This window comes from Melozone crissalis, unplaced genomic scaffold, assembly GCF_028551555.1.
Source record: "Melozone crissalis strain CALT ecotype California unplaced genomic scaffold, PUWL_Pcris_2 ptg000027l_1, whole genome shotgun sequence".
In the NCBI taxonomy this organism is placed as follows: domain Eukaryota; kingdom Metazoa; phylum Chordata; class Aves; order Passeriformes; family Passerellidae; genus Melozone; species Melozone crissalis.
Genome location: NW_026535805.1, coordinates 39761318 through 39780151, shown reverse-complemented (window position 1 = coordinate 39780151; position 18834 = coordinate 39761318). Strand labels below are relative to the sequence as shown.

The following is an 18834-nucleotide window of genomic DNA, read 5'->3' as shown; positions in this document are numbered from 1 at the left end:
TCAGTTGGGGCTTCAACTCATCCTGCCCTACAGACATCAACCTTTCCTCTTCCTGCTGTCCAGGCAGGCTCTCCAGGCAATAGGCACACAAAGCAGAGCAGGCAAGCACTCTCCTCCTCCTCACTTCTGTCATTTAAAACCAGAGCAACCCCCTGCAGCTCCAGAACTCAGGTTTCAAAGAAACAGTGGACTATAAGGGAAAAAGTCTTATTAATCTTTAAAAAAGGCTAGAGCAAAGACAAAGGAAACAGACTGGAACACTTCAAGTGGAAATAGGCTCTGAACCATGATCTGCTTTTGGTCAAAGCTGGGAGACCATTTATGGCAAGTGCATGACATGAAGCCAACCATCACTGACAAATTTCACATTATTTCAAGATTTGTGAAACTCTGTACTGTTAAATCATACCAACTGAAGAAAACAGGAACAAAACCAGCCAACCCCCTCCATCTACCTACTCTTCCACTCCCACACACATTTATTTTTTAGAGAGAAATGACTGTTTATTTGCTGAAGCTTTTACAGAAATTTCTACTTGAATGCAATCAGCACAGAAAATACCAACCTGAGCTCCTGCAACTTTGTCACACTTTAAGGAAATACTCCAAGTGGTCAGTAATATGTTTCAATACAAGCTCTCCTCAAATACTTTATTTTTAAGGGGTTTAATTTGTAGTATTTATAGCTTCAACAAAGCCAGAAATTTGACCTCCCACAGTGATCCTAAAAATGCTTCTTATTTTGTTTGCATACCACTGAGTTTTGATTCTGGTCAATATGATTTTAAAAGTGTTTCTACATAACTCCAAAACACTAGTGTTTCACATCAGAGACTTCTGGAATAGAAACCAATTCTAAAACCAAAGCGAGCTTAAAATACTTACAAGTAATATGAACATACAGTTATGTGTTCGAAAATATATATTAGAGAATTATAAATTCACATTTCATTAAAAAGTAAACTTAAATGAGAAAGAACTTAGGTTTTTTAATCTACATACATGTAAATAAGGAAAAAAACCCCACTTTCTAACTCTCTTTACTATTTTTAGACATCAAGTTGATTCTTTGTATAGACTATTGACTAGCATATACATCAAGGAATATAAATTTTTTAGAAGTCCGTACAAAATCCAACTTCAAATTGTCAACCTAAGACCAAATATTTAGCAATACTAAGTTTAATGTATCCATTCTGAATATACTTAATATATATAACTACATGTAACACTTATGATACTATATGAAATACCACCCATTTGTCTTATGATATAACATGAAATACCATCCATTTGTCTTAAATTAATAGTAATGAAGGAACGTTCATTTCCAGAGTCTGATATGGACACAATTGTAAGAAAAAAGACTAAAAATAGAAAACCTATCAGGAAGAAAATAAAAAACCAGAACATTTGTCTTCTAAATAATTTACATTCTTTCCAAATGCCAAATCTTCTAAGTCAATAATCAGGTATATAGAGAATAAGTTCACATTGAGCTTTTATTCTGCTCTTCAGGAAAAAGATTACAGTATGAATCATAACTCAGAGGGATTTCTGAGGCTCCCTTGTAATCTCCCTTAGATTACAAACAAAAATGTAATCTAACTATAAAGTCAGCGTGATGGAACCTTTCCTAAACTGCAAGTCACAAGCTGAGGTCAAAAGCTTCAAAAAGAAGTTCACATGTGAACAAGGAATCACTCAAGACACAACGCTCAGCACATGCAGAAATTCACTAATTACTGAGATTTAAAAAAAACAGAAAATTGAATAATTAATTATTATGTCTAATATTATTATGTTTTCTCATCAGTTCTAAATTCACAGCTGTATTAGACAGATATACCTGTATTACACAGATGTAGCACTCTCAAAATTAAATACTTTCACAGATGCAATTCTACTAGCCCTCAAATATCTAATTAACTCCCAGTAAAGTCAGTACTGAATTTGAAAATTTTTATGAAAAATTTATGAAAAATTGTACGAAAAATGTAAAAAATTTTATGAAAAAGAGGTATGGAAAAGCAAGTACTGATGGACATTAAACAAGTGCATGCCTGCATGTGACATTTTCTTTTCACCACTATTATAGTCTACAGTATTTTGCCATACCTCCAAGCTACAAGGATGCTTTGCTGGTACACAAGAAAATAAAAGCCACACCAAAACCAAGGGGTATGTGCAGAAACACACTTTACACTTCAGTTTTTTTTAAATGCTTACATCTCCTTTCTGCAATATATTTTCCTGATCTTTTTCTGTGAAGGAAGGCAACAAAAAACAGCCTGCATGTGTTGTAACTCACCACAATACTCTCTTGAGAGTCAAACTTCTTTTTCTTTGGATTCTTTGCGTCTGCTAGGCCAGCATGGCGTCTGAAGATCTCCTCAAAGCGGACTTTGGTTTTTGCCTTCGCCTCACTTTCAACTGCAAAAAGAAATCAAGAGTATGATTTGCTATCTCATTAATCACCATTGCTAAAAAAGGTGAATAGTCATGCTCTAAAATTGCAAAGGATAAGAATTATTTATCAGGGAACGTTTATCAAGAAATTCACTTTGTTAAGAATTTCCACTGGCAACATAACCCATGCAAGGATAACTCAGCAGCTTTACACAGACTCACACACACCAGTCTTTCACTTGCTGCTGAAGTCACCATCCACCCTGTCTCCTGAAGAAAGCATATTTTGAAGAGCACACACATCAGGATCAGCACAAAACTTGGGCTAGCCAAAGCAGAGGACAGATTACTGCCCTCCATGCCTGTTTATGAGCAGAGGTGACACACTGTCTTCCAGGAGAAGCAGCAGCTCTGGAAACCAGAGCAGCACCATCCTGAGTCAGACCTGTAAGAGTCAGGGGCTGGCACGCTTGCCTTTCTGTGATCATGACACTGTCATCAGCAGCATTTCAACCCTTGAAGCACTAGGTGTTCTAGCTTCCCCCAGATAATGCTTAATTTGTCACTAAGAATTCAAAATGCAGCCTGAAACACCACTGAAAAAGGCTGTTGAATCTTCAGCTACAGCATATTTACCACTGTCATTACAACTTTTTGCAAAAGCCCCTGAATTTAAAATAAGAAAATAACACCACTTTGAAAACCAGCTATAATCACAAACTCTAAAAGGTGACAATGGGGCATTAAGGATTTATATAGGACAGAAATAACTTCTATCATTTGCACCTAGTTCTAACTATGTACAGGAAATCAAACATGAAGTGTCCTTACCTGCTCTCATTTTCAGTCCTCAGTTAGAAGTGGCTCAACACAACAGCTGCTTCTTCCTCAGAATTCACCATTCTATTTAAAATATTTAACAACTGTCATTAGCATAAGTGCTCCATAGACTTCAAGTTAATAATTAAATCTCTGCTAATTAGTATTAGGGATGACTGTGTTTTATTTAGAAACAAGTATTTCCCTATTTGTCTAAATTATTAGAAATTTTCTGCTATCAAATCCCAGCTCTAATACTTATTATTTGTGGGCAAATAAAAAACATTATAGTAATTTAATTAGCTATTTGGCTATTTCTGGGTGGTAGCCAAATAATTCAGGACTGTTGTCCTCCAGCCTTCTAAAAAATCCAACAGTTTATTTAAATAATAATGACCCATGAAACCATTTATATTCAAGCCATTCTAATCAGATTCCTCTCCTGACAGTATCATTGAGGAACCTGGCTGACAATTTTCAATACAAAGGTTAGTATCTGCCAGCAGATCTAACTTTATTACAAATCTCTAAATATTTATGTTTATATAAGCATTTGTACTTTTATAAAGCAGACAAGTAACTACATGAAACTTATTTCTCTAAAGAAAAAAAAATTGTTAGGCTTTCCTGGTTGTGAAAAAAAGCCTGCAAATGCAATCCAAACAAAGCTTGAAGGCAAATAAAAATATCACACAGGTTTATCTTTTCATCAAGAAAATTCAGACTGCTCTACAAAACAGCTTAATACAAAGAGCTGTTTTGTAAACAGCAGAACTAATGAAGTGTAGGTTCCTAGGAAGGTGGGATGTTCCCCTGAGCCTTCCATGCAAGAACTCTGGTACCTGTGTCCCCCAAGCACAGCAGGTAACAGCTCCGAGCTCTCCCTAGGAAACACCTCCTGTCAGACATCAGTAACTCAACATTCCCTGACAGCCAGACTGCACTGATCCTAACAAATCAAGGCACAGCACTAAACACTGCCAGGATGTGTGGCTGCATTATTCTCACATAATTTTGGTCCAGGCCACCTTTACACTCACCCAAACTATGCATGAAACGACACTGATGAGGCTGCAATATTTTCACTATCTAAAACATCTTCTGACTCCTATAGCAAAGCTTCATTGCCACTATTAAACCAGTAACTGTTAAAAATAACACTTCTTACAATAAATTAAAAAACACCATTGAAAAATAAAACTGCTTTTGCAATCTATACTTGGTTAAACCTAATGGGCATTTAAAAAGTACTACAGTTACTAAATGCTGCTTTCCAAGTAGTCAATTCACAATTGGCTAGAAAACACATAATTTAGAAGAGTAGAAAACTAAATAAATTCAAAAAATACAGCAGATTCTATCACTTTAATCACTGACTGAGAACAACAGAAACATGGAAGAGCATCTTATAATTAGCTGAGTGATTTCAACAAGCCCTCAAAAACTAATTAGAAACAAGAAATTAAATACTGAAGGGCTCTTAAAATTAAAGCAAAAATATGAGAGACAATATAGCACACAAAAGCAAAATTAAATAAGTGCATACCTATTCTAAGTACAGAAATAAGCTTCTGGTTAAAGGTTAAATAAATCAGTCCACCAAAAAACTCAACCAACCTATAGGTTAAAATATTAATTTTACAGATAATTTTTTATTATAATGGAATAAACATCTTACCAAAAGCTAGGGTCACCTTGCATCTACAAGCACTCTGTGTAAAATGAAGAATTAGCAAAATTCACCAATGACTGCATCACTGTTTATTTATTCAGTGTCTAGCCTGTTGTGGCAATAAAACTAAGAGATAAGATCTTCTCATGACAGTGCTATTGTTTAATAGGTATTTCCAATTTAGAGCTTCATGGTCTTTGACAGGCTGCATTAAAGCAACTATCAGGCTTGTGTAAATATAGATCATTAATCAACAAGGATAAGAACAAGGCTGTTTACTTAGTGTAATCTCACCTTAGAATAGGAGAGATTTAATTGTGTATCAAAGTTCAGCAACCACCATGCCCCAGCCTGAGTAAGCTCAGTTACCATTAATTTTGGAAAATGCATTTTTGCCTGATCAGATTGGATCTCTTCCATGTTAGTAAATACAAGACAATCCAAGATTGACAAAAACACATACCTGGGAAGGGACATAGTTCAGACACCAGGAATAAACAGCAATACAAATTGATAAAGCCTAAACTTCCAATTACTATACTTTCCTGAAAATAACCCAGTTTGTTCTTCTCCAATATTCTATTTGTATTTATAAAGTGATTTTACATTAAACTTTTCATCTTTTCACAGTATTTTACAATATTCATTGAGTTGCTATATTCTGTATCTGTAATACAGGGATTTTATGCTAAACATGCCACAAGAGTCACTACAAACAAAATCTACTTTTACTGACCACTAATAAAAGATATAAATCAAACCCACACTACAATGAGCAGAACATACAGAATTTGCACTACACAATGGGAAGTGAAAAAATTCCTACCCAATTATAACCATTCAGGAAACTGAGCTGACAAAATAGAATTACACACTTCGGATTTTCCTGACTACACTCCTCATTCTTCTTTCCTTGCAATAAGTGAGCATAAACTTCAGTGGCTGAAAACAAGTGGAACATCAGGCCTTCTTTATTTCTCATCTCTTGGATCACAGAGAGAAATCTTGGATTTTACTAGTAGGCTTCTAATTTAGCTACATGTAGGGATCATTACTCTGAGATGTGAAAGCGCTTCAGCTCAGAATTATGCAGCAAAATTACACGGAGATTAATCTGTTCCTCTTCACTATTTACAAATCTGACATTAAAAAAATATCTAGTTTTATTAATGAAAATTCAGTAGTTCAGTCCAGAAAACTGACAGATGAGGAAAACCTATGTAAAAACTAATAAAAGTGCAGCAGTTTTCTACCAGTTTAGATGTACTTGTAAAAACTTTACACTCATACTAATAAAAGTTTTTTAAAGTGTTTTAAAAAGCTGGTACTACCCTTGGTTTTCTAGTAGTAATGTATCAGAAAGTTTTTGCTTCATAGGAACCGTCAGGTTGGGGTTTTTACTCCAGAAATTTGGCACCTTTAGTTAAGAGAAAGTTGCGAATAGACTCTGATGGCAAAATTACTGACTTCAGTTCTATGTAAGGAAATATAGAAGACTTTTATTGTTTATGAAGCTTTAAGTTTCTACTTTATCTTAGATGCTAATTATGAAAGTGTTCTCAGCAAGAAACCACGCTAAGTATTTTAATTTCCAATGTCACATTCTGCTGTACCCGGAAGAACAGTGGTAGATTTAATAGATATAAAGGGACATTCCCACCACACACCACAACTGGACGAACCGAGGCAATTTTTTAGCGAGGATGTGATGCGCATCCACATAGGCATTCCGCGTGCAGGAGGCATCTCCGCTGTGGAGCCAAGGTGCCAGGCATGGAGAAGCACACGGAAGCATGGAGAAGTGTGCTCACTGCAATGCCCACGCATGTCACCCCAGTGAACTACGAAGCCCGTGAAAAGCGCAGGAGGGGGGGCGGAACAACGCCGATCTGGGATTAGGGCTTTCCGCGGCATTGCCCCGTGCCGCCGCGCCGGCACCAGCCAGCCACAGCGCGCAGGCCGCCCTCGGCCGCCGCTCCGCCGGCCCGGCACAGTCCCGCCGGAGCCACTCCGGCCGCGGCTCCCGCTCCCGCTCCCGCTCCCCGCCGGGGCGCGCCCAGCCCGCCCGCGCTGCCCGGCCCGCGCTGGCCGCCGCCCAGCCCGACCGCGCTCCCGCCCCTGCTCCCGCTTCCCAGCCCAGCCCCGATCCCGATCCCGCTCCCCGTCCGCGCGCGCCAAAGGCGACGGTCCCGGCGCGGCCCCCGAGCGGCTGCGGCCGTACCCGGCCCCAGGCTGAGCCCCCCGCCCCGGGGAGCCGGGGGAGGGAACAGCGGCGGGGAGGCGTTACCCAGCCCTACCCGCCCCCGGGGCCGCGCACTGCGACCAGCTGCGGCACACGCCCGGCGGGGCCCGGCCCGGGGCGCGGCCCCGCTCCCCGCCGGGGGCATCGCTCAGCCCGGCCATCGCTCACCCGGCCCCGTCCGCTCCCGTGGCGGCCGCGACGTGGCCCGGCTGCGGCCGCCCCGCCTCCCCCCTTCCCTCCGCCAGTGGGCTCTTCCTCGGCCCCGCTCCCCCCTCCGCAGCGCCGCGCCGGTGGTTCCGCCCAAAACAATCCCGGCTCCCAAGGAAACGGCGGGCGCGCGGAAGCGCCGGGAAAGGAAATAAACACAAAGCAAACAAACAAACAAACAAAAACAGGTGAAAGGCATTAGAAACGGGAGCCCTCCCACGGGTCCGCTGTAAAAGAAAAGTGTCGAAAGTACATATTAGCTCTCAGAGCTCAGACGAACAAAAGTTGCTTGCGGAAGAATTGAAGTCCCTGGGTGCTGGGCTCGGGAGGGCAAGTGACAAGGGCTTGGAATGCAAGTGACAAGGGCTTGTAATGCAAGTGACAAGCTTTCTGCAAATAGCTGCACAAATAGCGAGCTATGGAGAAACTTTCATTTGTTGCCTGATTTAGTAGTTGATTTAAGCAGTGTTTTCGGGGATTTTTTTCCCCCTCTAAGGGATAATTACCTAATAAAAACTTAAGCATATTTGTCATTGAAAACTTGTAAATTAATTTTTTTCTGTGTAAAATTTGATTGAAATTGTAGATGTCAAAGGTCTCTCATGCGCTACGAGGTTTAGAAATCAGTGCAAGGTTTTCGATGAATGTGGCTAGTTTGCTTCAAAGTTGGGTAAAATTAAATTAGCCTTCAGTTGGCAGCAATTCGCAGAAACTAGAGGTGAGCAAATGGTTGTGATCCTGAGCTTGTGACACAAGTTCCCAAGCATTGCATCCCTCAAATTCTGTCAATGAATAACACTGGCCTCCAAAAGAATGTACCTTCTGAGAGCTGGCTTCCCTGTTCCTCATGTTGTTAGTGACAGTCACTACTACACTCTTTTTGTACTCAGCTGCCCTCTGCTTTCTCAAATGCTGGCATGCACTCAGCTGATAGGTGGGGATATTTCTGGTTTCCTTAGGCAGGTGTCCTGGGTTGCCTTGGCATAACACAACAAAAACCAAGTGCTCAGCATTCCTGTGCTTCCCTTTATCCTTAGTGCATCTCCATTCTTTTATCTCTCTGTCCTTCATAGTACCCCAGACTCCATGAAATAATGGCCTTGAGCAGCCTGGTCTCACCTTCAGGTTGGCCTTGCATTGAACAAGAGATTGGACCAGAAATCCAGATGTTCCTTCCTGACTAACTTCCTGGCAGCTGAGAGGCTCAGTTATGGCAAACTCAAAGCCTGTCATTTTTAGTCACTGACATGGAAAGCAGATTTGATACTGTCTATTTTGGCCAGCAGTGATGGGCTATAAAGCCTTCTAAATAAGCCTGGCACGAGACATCAACAGGTTTTCTGTCACTTCCAAAAGCTGGTGCCAAGTTTCCAGAAACACTTGTTTCAAAAGAATATCTTTTAAGATTTCTGTGACCATTACATCTTTGACAAACATGAGGTATTTGTGCCATCTGAAATCTATAAGCAAGTAGTGGTCAGGGCCATTTTCCGTGTCAGGGGAAAATAAATCTGATCTCTTTAGTTGACTTGTTTAGTTGGGTTTTTGGGGATAGAGAGAGATGACAATACTGCAGTTCTTACTCATAAATAATTGATAAAACAAATAAGTCTGTGTTAAATTTGTTGCTTTCATCCTGGACTAGTTAAAAATCACTGCTCTGCAATTAAGAATGTTCCAGATAGAAAGCTCCTGTAAGCCAAGGATTGACATGCTGATGTAAAGAAGACTTTTTCACCTCATGTTACTTCTTCCAAGGTCCTATGTCTTACAGTTCTTCTGATGTACTTTGCACAGTGCAAGACATGACCCGCTGATATTAAGCAGTTCCTGAGGCTGATAATCACATTTCCATTACAGCTAAAGATGTTGCAATATGTATTCCCGTGTCAGTGTCCCAAATATTTTTTTTCCATTTCCTGACAGTGAAATTAAAAAAAAAAAAATATTTGGACTTTGCTCATTATTGCAAAAGCAATGCAAGTCAGGAGCAGCAGGGGAACCTGTACAGCCCCCAAAAGAACAGGATGAGTTTTGTCTGTACTTTGATGGCCTGTGGAACAAACCAAAGAAAAGAAAGCATACTCCAAGCACAACACGTCCTGTTTGTAAGCAGAGACAACTGTGCAATTTCTATTCTGCTGGAAAGAGAAAAGCAAGGCTTTTGAAAAAAATATGGACACATATGTATAGAGCTTTTCAATGCCTTCAAAAGCATGTGCTCCCTGTGTTCACCTGCTATTTCAGTTGCAGGGGCTTGTACAGAGAAAGCTTTCCATTGTCTTACATTTGGGATGTGTAGGAAGCAGAAAGGGACATGAGCTAAGGTGGCATGTTGTGGGTTACAGGTGAACAGTTTGTAGATACCAGATGCATTCTGAAAATCTCACAGGAATTCCAGGATGATGAGGAATGGATCAAGGTTCTTGTCAGAACCTAACTTTGAACAGAAGGTAAAATCTGTCACAGGCAGGGGGAGCCTCAAGGTGTCACTCAAGTGCACAAAACAGAAACAAGGTCGGGGTTGGATAACTTAGAGTGCTAAAGGTGCAGGGATATTTTGGCAGAAGTTAATTGTTTAACTGATCGGTGGGTTATTTTCTCTTGATAGCAATATATAATCGGGTTTCTGGTATTTGGCATTCTGAGCAAACGATCTGATTGATACAAGTTGAAGCTTGAGTTGGGGCAACTGAGAGAAGAAATTTACATATATTGTATTGATAAGAAAAAAAAGGATCAAAAAGTTAAAGTTAATAACCAATTTCTTTAATAATAAGAGAACAATTGTGCAAGATGTTCTGCATCCTGAGATGATTGCATCTTGCATGCTAAATTTCTAGTGCTTTGAATGTAAGTCATGAGGACTAACTATGCTGGAAAGCCCCAAATATGTGGATTTTGGCAGTAGAAATGCCTGTAGGTGTTTATTTGGCAATCTTAATTTCTGTGGCTGCTTCTCAGAGATCTGAAAGTCTTTGAACTGAAAAGATTTCACTGTTACTTCTGTGTTCGACTTGTCTCCTTCTTTCTTTTTTCAACATGTTTTCAGTTTAGGACTTTAAAATGTTTTAAGGAAATCAAACCTTATAATAATGCAGAGACTTGAAGCAAGGCTGGAATTATGGAGTGGCACAATTTTATGGATCTGGTATTAACAGGGAATGCAAGACTCCTAAATTTTTAATAAGTAATTTTAAGTATTTTTAATAAACACTTTTTATTTTAAATTGGCTGAAGTTATTAGTCACATGAACAGTCCCTCGTATTTCAATATGCTTAACATACTATAATGTCTGTTTACTTTGCAACACGAGGAAAAGAAGGTGAACACATTTTATTTCACTGCCAGAAAACCAGGTTTCAGAAGCCACAGGTTCAAACTGTGTGTCCAGACAATAATGTCATTAACCCTCTGAAGACAAATTTTATTGTGTTTTCAGTATTAGTGTTTCCTGAGCAACATCTCCAGAGGTGTAGCTAAATCTCTACTGATGTTTTCCTGTCCTCAGAACAAGAATGCTAAGGCTTTTTGAAAGCAGGCTATTATTTGGAAAACCCTTGTGTTCTCCCCAGGAAACTTCAGGTACTTTGCCACAGGATGGCAGTGTAACAGCACGTGTCATTAAATCTAATTTTTGTGATGTGTTCTGGAAGCGTTGGATATTGGAGCTAGAATTTATCTGTAACTCAGTGCAGTATTGTTGCTTTTTAACTTTTCAAAATACAGTTGTTACTCTTGTACTGTTAGTACATCTTTGCATATGTTTTTATTAATTATTTTCCTTTTGTGCTGTTTATTAGCTAAACAATAAGCTTTAATAAAGAGCGGCAGATCTTCTCAATATCCCTATTCCATCCTGTGGGTAACAATACTTAATCTCTAGGCTAAGTCCCACAATCTTTTTTTTTCAGAAAAATATTTGTTCTTTGAAATGTACTTGTTTGTTACTCTGTACTTGTTCAGAGTAATTGTTGATGTGGTTCATCAGATATCTTTTCTTTCTTCTAAAGGCTTGGTTGTTTAATCAGGTCCATTTGGAGACTAGTTTGTAGTCCTTCTACATGTTCATGGAGGGGGAGCAGAGACAGAATCCTACATCTAAATAAACTATATTTTGGGAAAATTCAGCCTTGGTTTCACAAAATCTTGCTTGTCTGGAAAACACCTTAAGTTTGAAAGAGTTCAAATCAATGTAAATCTAAGATAACTCTCCTGTAGGGAAATGGAGAAAGAAGCACCCACAGGTTAGTCAAGCCTCCCAGAGCCATGGAATCAGGCCTGGATGGTGGAAAAGGATTGCCACTGGAAGTGGCAGGAAACTCTGGGATACTTCAGGCAGTACTGCAGTGACCAAAGGAAATTGAGTGGGGCATGTTCCAGCAGCAACAAAAAACAGCAGAAACACACCTGACCCCTAGATTCCCAGTCAGTAACCAAAGCTAATTCCAGAATTTTTAGATGTTGTTCTAGTTTACTATGAATTATTTAAAAACATACCACTTCTAAACAGAATATGTGTTGATGTACCTATGAAAAAAATGTACACCTGCCCAATAGAAATGGACCTCTAAATCTGAACAAGAACATCTAGATTTTTCAGTCTTCCTGTTGAACATCTCATAGAAAGTATCTATATCTAGTATTTAGGTATTTTATCATTGCTGTAAAGAACCCTACAAAAACTCATTTTGGGACTTTTAAAAAAGCTACAGCTAAAAAGCAGTAAAATATTTGCAGATTCTCTGCTTACTCCTTAATAACCTTCATCAATGATGTATGGCTTCCATTCTGACCCATTCATCAATTTCTTTTGTTTGAATAGCTCTTCTGTAAGAGTCTTCCTTGACAGCCCCTTTTCCTTGGATTCCTTCCAAGTCCTGAATATTGTTTCTGTCTCCAAGCTCCTCTCTCCCCTTCAGTCTGCCCTTAGCTCTGTGTCCCCACCAGGTCCATAAGAGCAGGCTGTCTTTCCCAAGCACGTGGGCCTTGGTGTGGAGTTTCTCACAGTACCCCAGGCCCTTGTACTCTAGCCAAGGAATGCTGGAAATGGTGGTGGCTCTCCTCCACTTCTCCCTGTGTGATCATCTGAACAGGCTGGTACAGGGGACCATGCTTCAGCCCACAGCCACTTCTGCAGCCTGCTGTTGCCATTTCCCTCACTAATCAACCAGTGGGACAAGGTCAGAGAAAAACCTGAAATATGAACTCAAAACCAGCTCCTTTGCTCCGGTTTAGTCCTCAGTGTGTCTCTGCCTCGTTCTCCTGTTGTACTACAGCCCCAAGGGCTTTTCTTGAGCTTCATGCTCAGTAAATCTGGATGCTTTCAGAACCTGTTGAGCACACACAAGGCTTGCTGCCATCTGGCACTTGCTTTCTGTCCCCCATGCACTGTTGGCTTTGAAAGTTCTGCCAGAAGTGCTGTTCTTTAAAAAAACATTGGCACCAATTCTCTGTAATAAATGGCCTGGCCCAAAAATTGTTCCTGTTTCTTTTGGTTCCTGTGAGACATTCTGCAGGTCCTGTGGGCACTGTCTAATGGAAATTTCTGGTATTTGATTCTGTCTTTTGCTAGTAGATGCTGAGCTGTGCCTGCTGGGGATCTGTCCCCCTGGGTGATGCTGTTGCCTGCAGAGGCTTTGCACAATCTGCCTGTGAGGCACAGATCCCAGCAGGACAGACATGGAACCCAACAGCCCCCATGTCACTGAAATGCTGCTGCTGATTCATGTAAACCAAAGGTTCTTGATTTTAAGGTTTCAAAAAGGCTACCCTTCTTGGAGACTTTTGTCACTGTACCTCTCAGTGCTCTTTGGTTAGACTTGAGGTGACTGTCAAAGTAGCAATGTTGATGTTATTGAACATCGCATTTGGAAACCAGGTGTCTTGCCCAGAAATCTGTGTGACTCATTAACAACCCATCCTCTTGCTATAGGATGTTCTCAGGAGCTAAAGCCTGTCAGGCCTTCACTTTGCAATATTCTGTGAATCTTCTCTGACTTGATTTCAGTTATTTGAGTCTTTTCTCTCTGTTGTTCTGTGACTTGGGGTAGTTTTTTGGCTTTTGTGAGAATACAGTCTGGATATCTTGCATTATTTTCTCCAGCTGAGTTGCAGCTTTATCTGTTCTCTAGCAGCCTGGGAATTCTTGATTTACTATCAGTCATCTGTCCTAATTCAGGCACCTTTTCAGGTGATACTTCTGGAAAGATTTCGAGCATTTTCCAGTCTTTGATGTGCCTAAATAATAATTTTTTTTCTCATATTTACAGTTGAATACTGGGAGTGTGTCATTACTACTAGGACTGTATCAATATATTGTCATAGAATGTAAGAACTTGGACCCTACAGCACTTCATCATTGGATGGAACTCTGCATCCTTGGCACACAAGTACTGTCCTTCTCATTTCATCTGTTTGGGTCTGCTTTGGTGATCTGTATGTCCTTATTCTGTCACATTTTCAAATGTAGTTCCATTGGATTTTTTTTATTTTCCTGTATCTTAACCCTGTAGACAACTGTAACACTTCAAAACTGTGGGATCTCAGTCTCTCAGAACTGGGGTGCAGGGTGAACGAGACCACCCCTGGGGGGCTCGGGAGTCCTGGAATGTTGCCAGAAATGTCTGGTGGCTGGACTTTGATCCCACATGGGAGATGACATCAGTATGAGGATAGGAGGATTTCACCGGGGTGAATGGTAAAGGGACAAGTTAATTGGAGTGTGAGATACAGGGTTTAAAATTTCTGTACAGGGGGGTCTAGAGAGGTAAGATGGAGGAATTGGGGCGTGCCCTTCTCCTTCTTCTTCTTCCTCTAGGCCTCCATTTTCTGTGGTGATGTTGGCACTTTGGGATTGGTCTTTACTAAAAGTGCACTGGTTAATAAGGGTAGAGGGTATTGGAGAAAAATGATAAATATTGTATACGTAACTCCGGGTATAAAGATAGGTGGCCGCCCCAGGGGCTCGCAGTGTGTGCCCATGGCTGACTGCTGAGCAGAACTCTGTCAGGCCAAGAGAAAATCTTTTAGATAAGCAATTAATAAACACCGAGACCGAGAAAAAATCTGAAGTTTCTTCTCGTCCTTTGGAACGCGGGCGACCCAAGGCCATCTTGGGCTTTTCCCAGACCATCTAAACAGCCCCAAAAATCCGACACAAAACTTTCTGAGTTCTAGAAAAGCATTTTTTTTTCCCAAGAAGGTATCTTACACAAGATGTCAGGAGACTAATGGGTAGTTTGCAACTAGGGAAGGTTTTGCAGAGTTTGAAAAACAAGTTTGGAAAAAGTTATTAAGATAATTCCAGTTGCTGACAGCATCATCTGTTTAATTTTTTACCCCACTTTCATCCACCTTCCACCCCACAGTTTGTGGTGATTCATATTTCTGCACTTTCTATGCCAAAAATAGAACATGGTATGCTACAGTCTTTGGGACTCACAGCACATGTAAATGGCATATCTTTCAGAAATTTATTTTGAATTAAAGTATAATAGGAGCAAATGATAAAGCTGATCAGCAAATTTTCCATGATTTCTAATGCAAAATTTCCTGATCTCAACTTGGGAGTTTACATGAGAGTCAGCAAAAAAAGAACCAATCAATTTTTCCAATGTTGTCTTCAGCAAATGCAGGTTGTGGGATATAATGACAAGGTCTTTTTGCATAGGGACATAAAAATGATTAAAGAATAGAGGAGTTTTATACAAAATGTATTAAACTGGAACTGCCATTAATTTTATTAACTGTTTGTAAACAAAGATGTTATAGTAGGATATATTCACACACATAAACACATTCACACATATGCATGCCCACACACACAAATGCAATTTGTCAAAATATTAAATTAACCTAGAGGTAGTATTCTCAGCTTGCTAACATACTGTTGAAAATCTCTGTGACTCAAGTGTCTTGAACTACTCCCATTCCAAACAGCCCTGAATGGAACATTAGCATCATTTTTTGTCTTATCCTTTTAACACTTACTTTCAATAAGATTAAACTGGTTAGAACATCCCTCCTTTATGCAAGTTAATGACACAAGAATGAGCATGGAAATAAACCTATATGTAAGTGACAAGCAGAAAATGCACTTGGAAATTTCAATATACACTTTGTGTGGAAAATGGTGGTAGCTTGTCCCTCTTTTCTGAAACTGTCAGAGAAGTAAAGAACTGTAAACATTCGTCTTATCTCAATGATGTTTGTAGACAGTTGATTTCATCACTGACTGGAACCATCAGTTAGCAAAACACTGCAGCACTGATCATTGTATAAAACTGCCTAAGTGTGTAGAAAAAGATCAGAACAGCACCTTACAAATAGCGAGCATTTGCAGGGATCTTTGGAAGCACTTTAACAACTGTTGGGTAAAATGCAAAATTTTCCCCTGCAGTTTGTCCTTTGCTTTTCTAACCAGAAGTGGAATAATTGTTATGCTTCTTTTCTTCATTTTATCTTTCACATTCTGCTGCCAAATTGCCCTTACCCTCATCCAAGGACTCCCCAGTGGCTCTAAACATTTTGAACAGAGTGGTGAAAGGGTTAAGTTGCACCATTAGGTGTCAGAGGAAGGACTGATAAGAGTTCAACAACCCTGCCCCTGCATGGGCTCCAGAGCACAGCTCTCAGCTGAGTCCTGTGACTTGGAACAGCAGAGACAGGAACTGCTGAACACAAAGAGCTGCAGCAATGACCTGGTGTGCACCAGTCTTTGAGGAGCCTGAATACAAAAAGATTCTCACTTTCTTACAGATTCTTCCAAGAAGAAGTGAAAAGGAAAATCAGACATATGTGTTGCATTTCAGGGCCTATTAAGTGCTGCTTCTCTGTCTGTGTTTTGCAGCCCCACATGTAAAGAGTGGGTAGCACTCTTTAGGCAGAGTGGTGACAGCAGGACAGCAGGAGAATAACAAAATGAAGGAAGGACAAGTTTGGGTGCAGGACATGTGCTCCCCCTGACAGACACGTGGAGCAGGCTGCAGCAGATCACCACTGCAGTTTTGCTGAACCACTTCCCAAAGCAGTGCTGTTGCTGGATGTTACAGGCTGGGGTATTCAAGCAGGGCTCAAAGCTGCACAATTCCTCTGCTGTCCATAATTCTTGAGCTTAGTTGTGGTTTGTCTGATGTTCTCTGAGTGGGAAATGAAGAATGATTTTACCCTCTTGTCTCACAGCACCATGATGCAGTTGTCCCTCAAGTGCAAAAGACTTGTAGCACACAGTGTGCTGAGTGCTGGCTGTCAGATTCCCTATGGCTTTAATGCTCTCCACACCTCTGTTAAAGGCAATTGCACAATCCCTGTATTTCCAGATACTTTTTTAGCAATCCAGAAATCTCACTAATTAATTCTTTAGATCTTTCTGCTCTAAAGGTGACACTTAGTTTTCTCACTTCTTTTTCTCATTTGTCTGACTTTATTCTGCTGGTTTCTTACATTTGGCAGCAGCCAGAACAAATGAACGTTTTAGAGACAGAAGCTTTCTCTACTGGAAAAACATCGTCTCTGTATTTCCTGTCATTTTCCTTACCTTGGATCCATTAACATCTGTGGCCAGAAGTCACAGAGATGAGTTCATCTACCAGATCTTCTGCCCTCTGTGTTCTTTCATGTGCAGAGCAAGAACAGAATTTATTTTTAACTTGGCTACCTTTCCCCCCCCCGAACTCCTCGCTACCTTACGGTCAGCAGCATCTGCTGTTAGAAGCCATCCACATTATCCATCTGGGGCTGCTGCCCAAAGTTCCCTCTCACTTTTGTTACTTTTTCTGTTGGTGTTTGAAAAGAAAGTAAAAATACCTTCCTTTGCAGCAATTACATGAACTCCTTTACTTCATGCTCATCCCAGTCTTGTGTATGTGCAATACCTTAGACATGCCTTTTGAAATTTTCCCTTCCTTTGAAGACATTTAAAGATAACAAAATCTTTCCTTTGATTCTTTCCTCTTAGCAAGTAAGTGATATCAGTGATATCAGATCAGTGTCTGTTTTCTGATGTTTCCTGATTCTGAAATTTAGAGAATTTATGTTTAAGGGAATTTATTCAAAAAATTGTGCTCTGTGTTCTGACATTGTTTGCAATTACTTTTGTGGGGGTATTTTTCTGAACTTACAGTAAATCCAATTTCAAGGGTCAACTTCTATTTAAAAAGCCTCCTACTGTTGTTTATATTTTAACCACTGTGCTAACCAATGTACTCTGACTCTGAAATAAGATCTGATAAACTTCCACCTATGGGTGATCCTCACAGTGATCAAATAAATGAGAACAAACACCACAAGATTAGAACTGGAGAGAGATTTAGATACTGTGTGCATCAGTGAGGGGAAAGAGGAAAGAGGGAAAGGCACAAAAGGATAAATCAACAGTTTACAAGGATCCTGTCAAACATAATGCCTCGACAAGTCACATCCTTGTCACAAGACAACAGTGAGGAGTGCCAGTGTGGCAAATGAAAGACACCTCTGTTTTGTCATTTTCTTGTGGAAAACTTACAGAATGACTGGTTTTTTACCAGGAACAATTTCTAACAATATTCTCAAGTCCAGTTTTCCAAGATCAGATCCATTTAGGTAGAGATTATTAAGATTTCTTCAAATCTGCATTGCCATCTTTGAATGAAATGGCAGTATGAGTGTTCTTTGCTTTCTTCAGAGCATTCATACCTATATAGATGCATTTTAATCAGATTTGAGACAATGATATTGAGAGAAGAACCAGAGCTAAATCAGCAACAACTATAAGGAAGGAGTATAGATTTTGAAGGAGTATATATAGACCTTTAACATGAGGAAAACTTGCAAAAGAGTCTGCTGACCTGATGCATGCAAATTTTCCCAAACTATCCTGGATGTGTGTTAACAAACATTTGGCTACCACAATTAGCTTCTTTGGTTTTGAAAACCAGTAGGAAAAGCTGATCTGATTAAAATGTCTAACACATAGTGTTTATTGATGAATTTTACAAACTCGGTTAAGACTCACAGCCTTTCAAACCTCCGCATGCAGCAGAAACAGCTGCACTCATCCACTTATGCAGGTTTTTTGTTAGACTTTTATCACCAGATGTGCACCATAACACAGTGACCCAGTGACTACCTCAGTGGAAATGGGAGATACAGAAAACTGGGGAAGATGCCAGAGATGCTGGAGAGGGCAGGGCTGAGCAGAAAACCAATTTTGCATTGGAGTAAGGAAAATACCCACTATGTGTTAATATCTGATGGGAAGGAGGCCCAGGGATTGGTGAGCAGATGCTTTTTGTAGCCAGGGAGTCAGGGGATATAGAGCAGGAGACATGAAAACTAGGATTTGAATTGAAAATGGAATTGAAAATGAAGTTAAGACTGTTAAAAATGTGGAGCTAAACCAGGCTTGGATAGCTCTCGAAAGCCTGCTTGCTAGTAAAGCCTACTTGGTGTTCTGCTCCTTTGTTTTACCATTCTTTCCCAATGAGTAACTGGTCCTAAAACCTG

At 40.2% G+C, this 18834-nt stretch overlaps 1 protein-coding gene across 2 annotated transcripts in view; it reads right to left on the bottom strand.

The window, feature by feature from the left end:
- The window catches only part of AHI1 (Abelson helper integration site 1), an 85480-nt gene extending 78139 nt beyond the window's left edge, over positions 1-7341 (bottom strand). The window contains exons 1-3 of one of the 2 annotated variants that reach the window (XM_054280136.1): positions 7311-7341; positions 3241-3312; positions 2312-2433 (exon numbers count right to left, since the gene is read on the bottom strand). In XM_054280136.1, coding sequence (XP_054136111.1) covers positions 2312-2433; positions 3241-3250 — 132 coding nt within the window. In that variant the 5' untranslated portion in view covers positions 3251-3312; positions 7311-7341. Of the gene's footprint in view, positions 1-2311; positions 2434-3240; positions 3313-6567; positions 6757-7310 lie in introns of those variants that run through there. The other variant, XM_054280135.1, reaches the window with a different exon arrangement.
- Positions 7342-18834: the final 11493 nt, after the last annotated feature.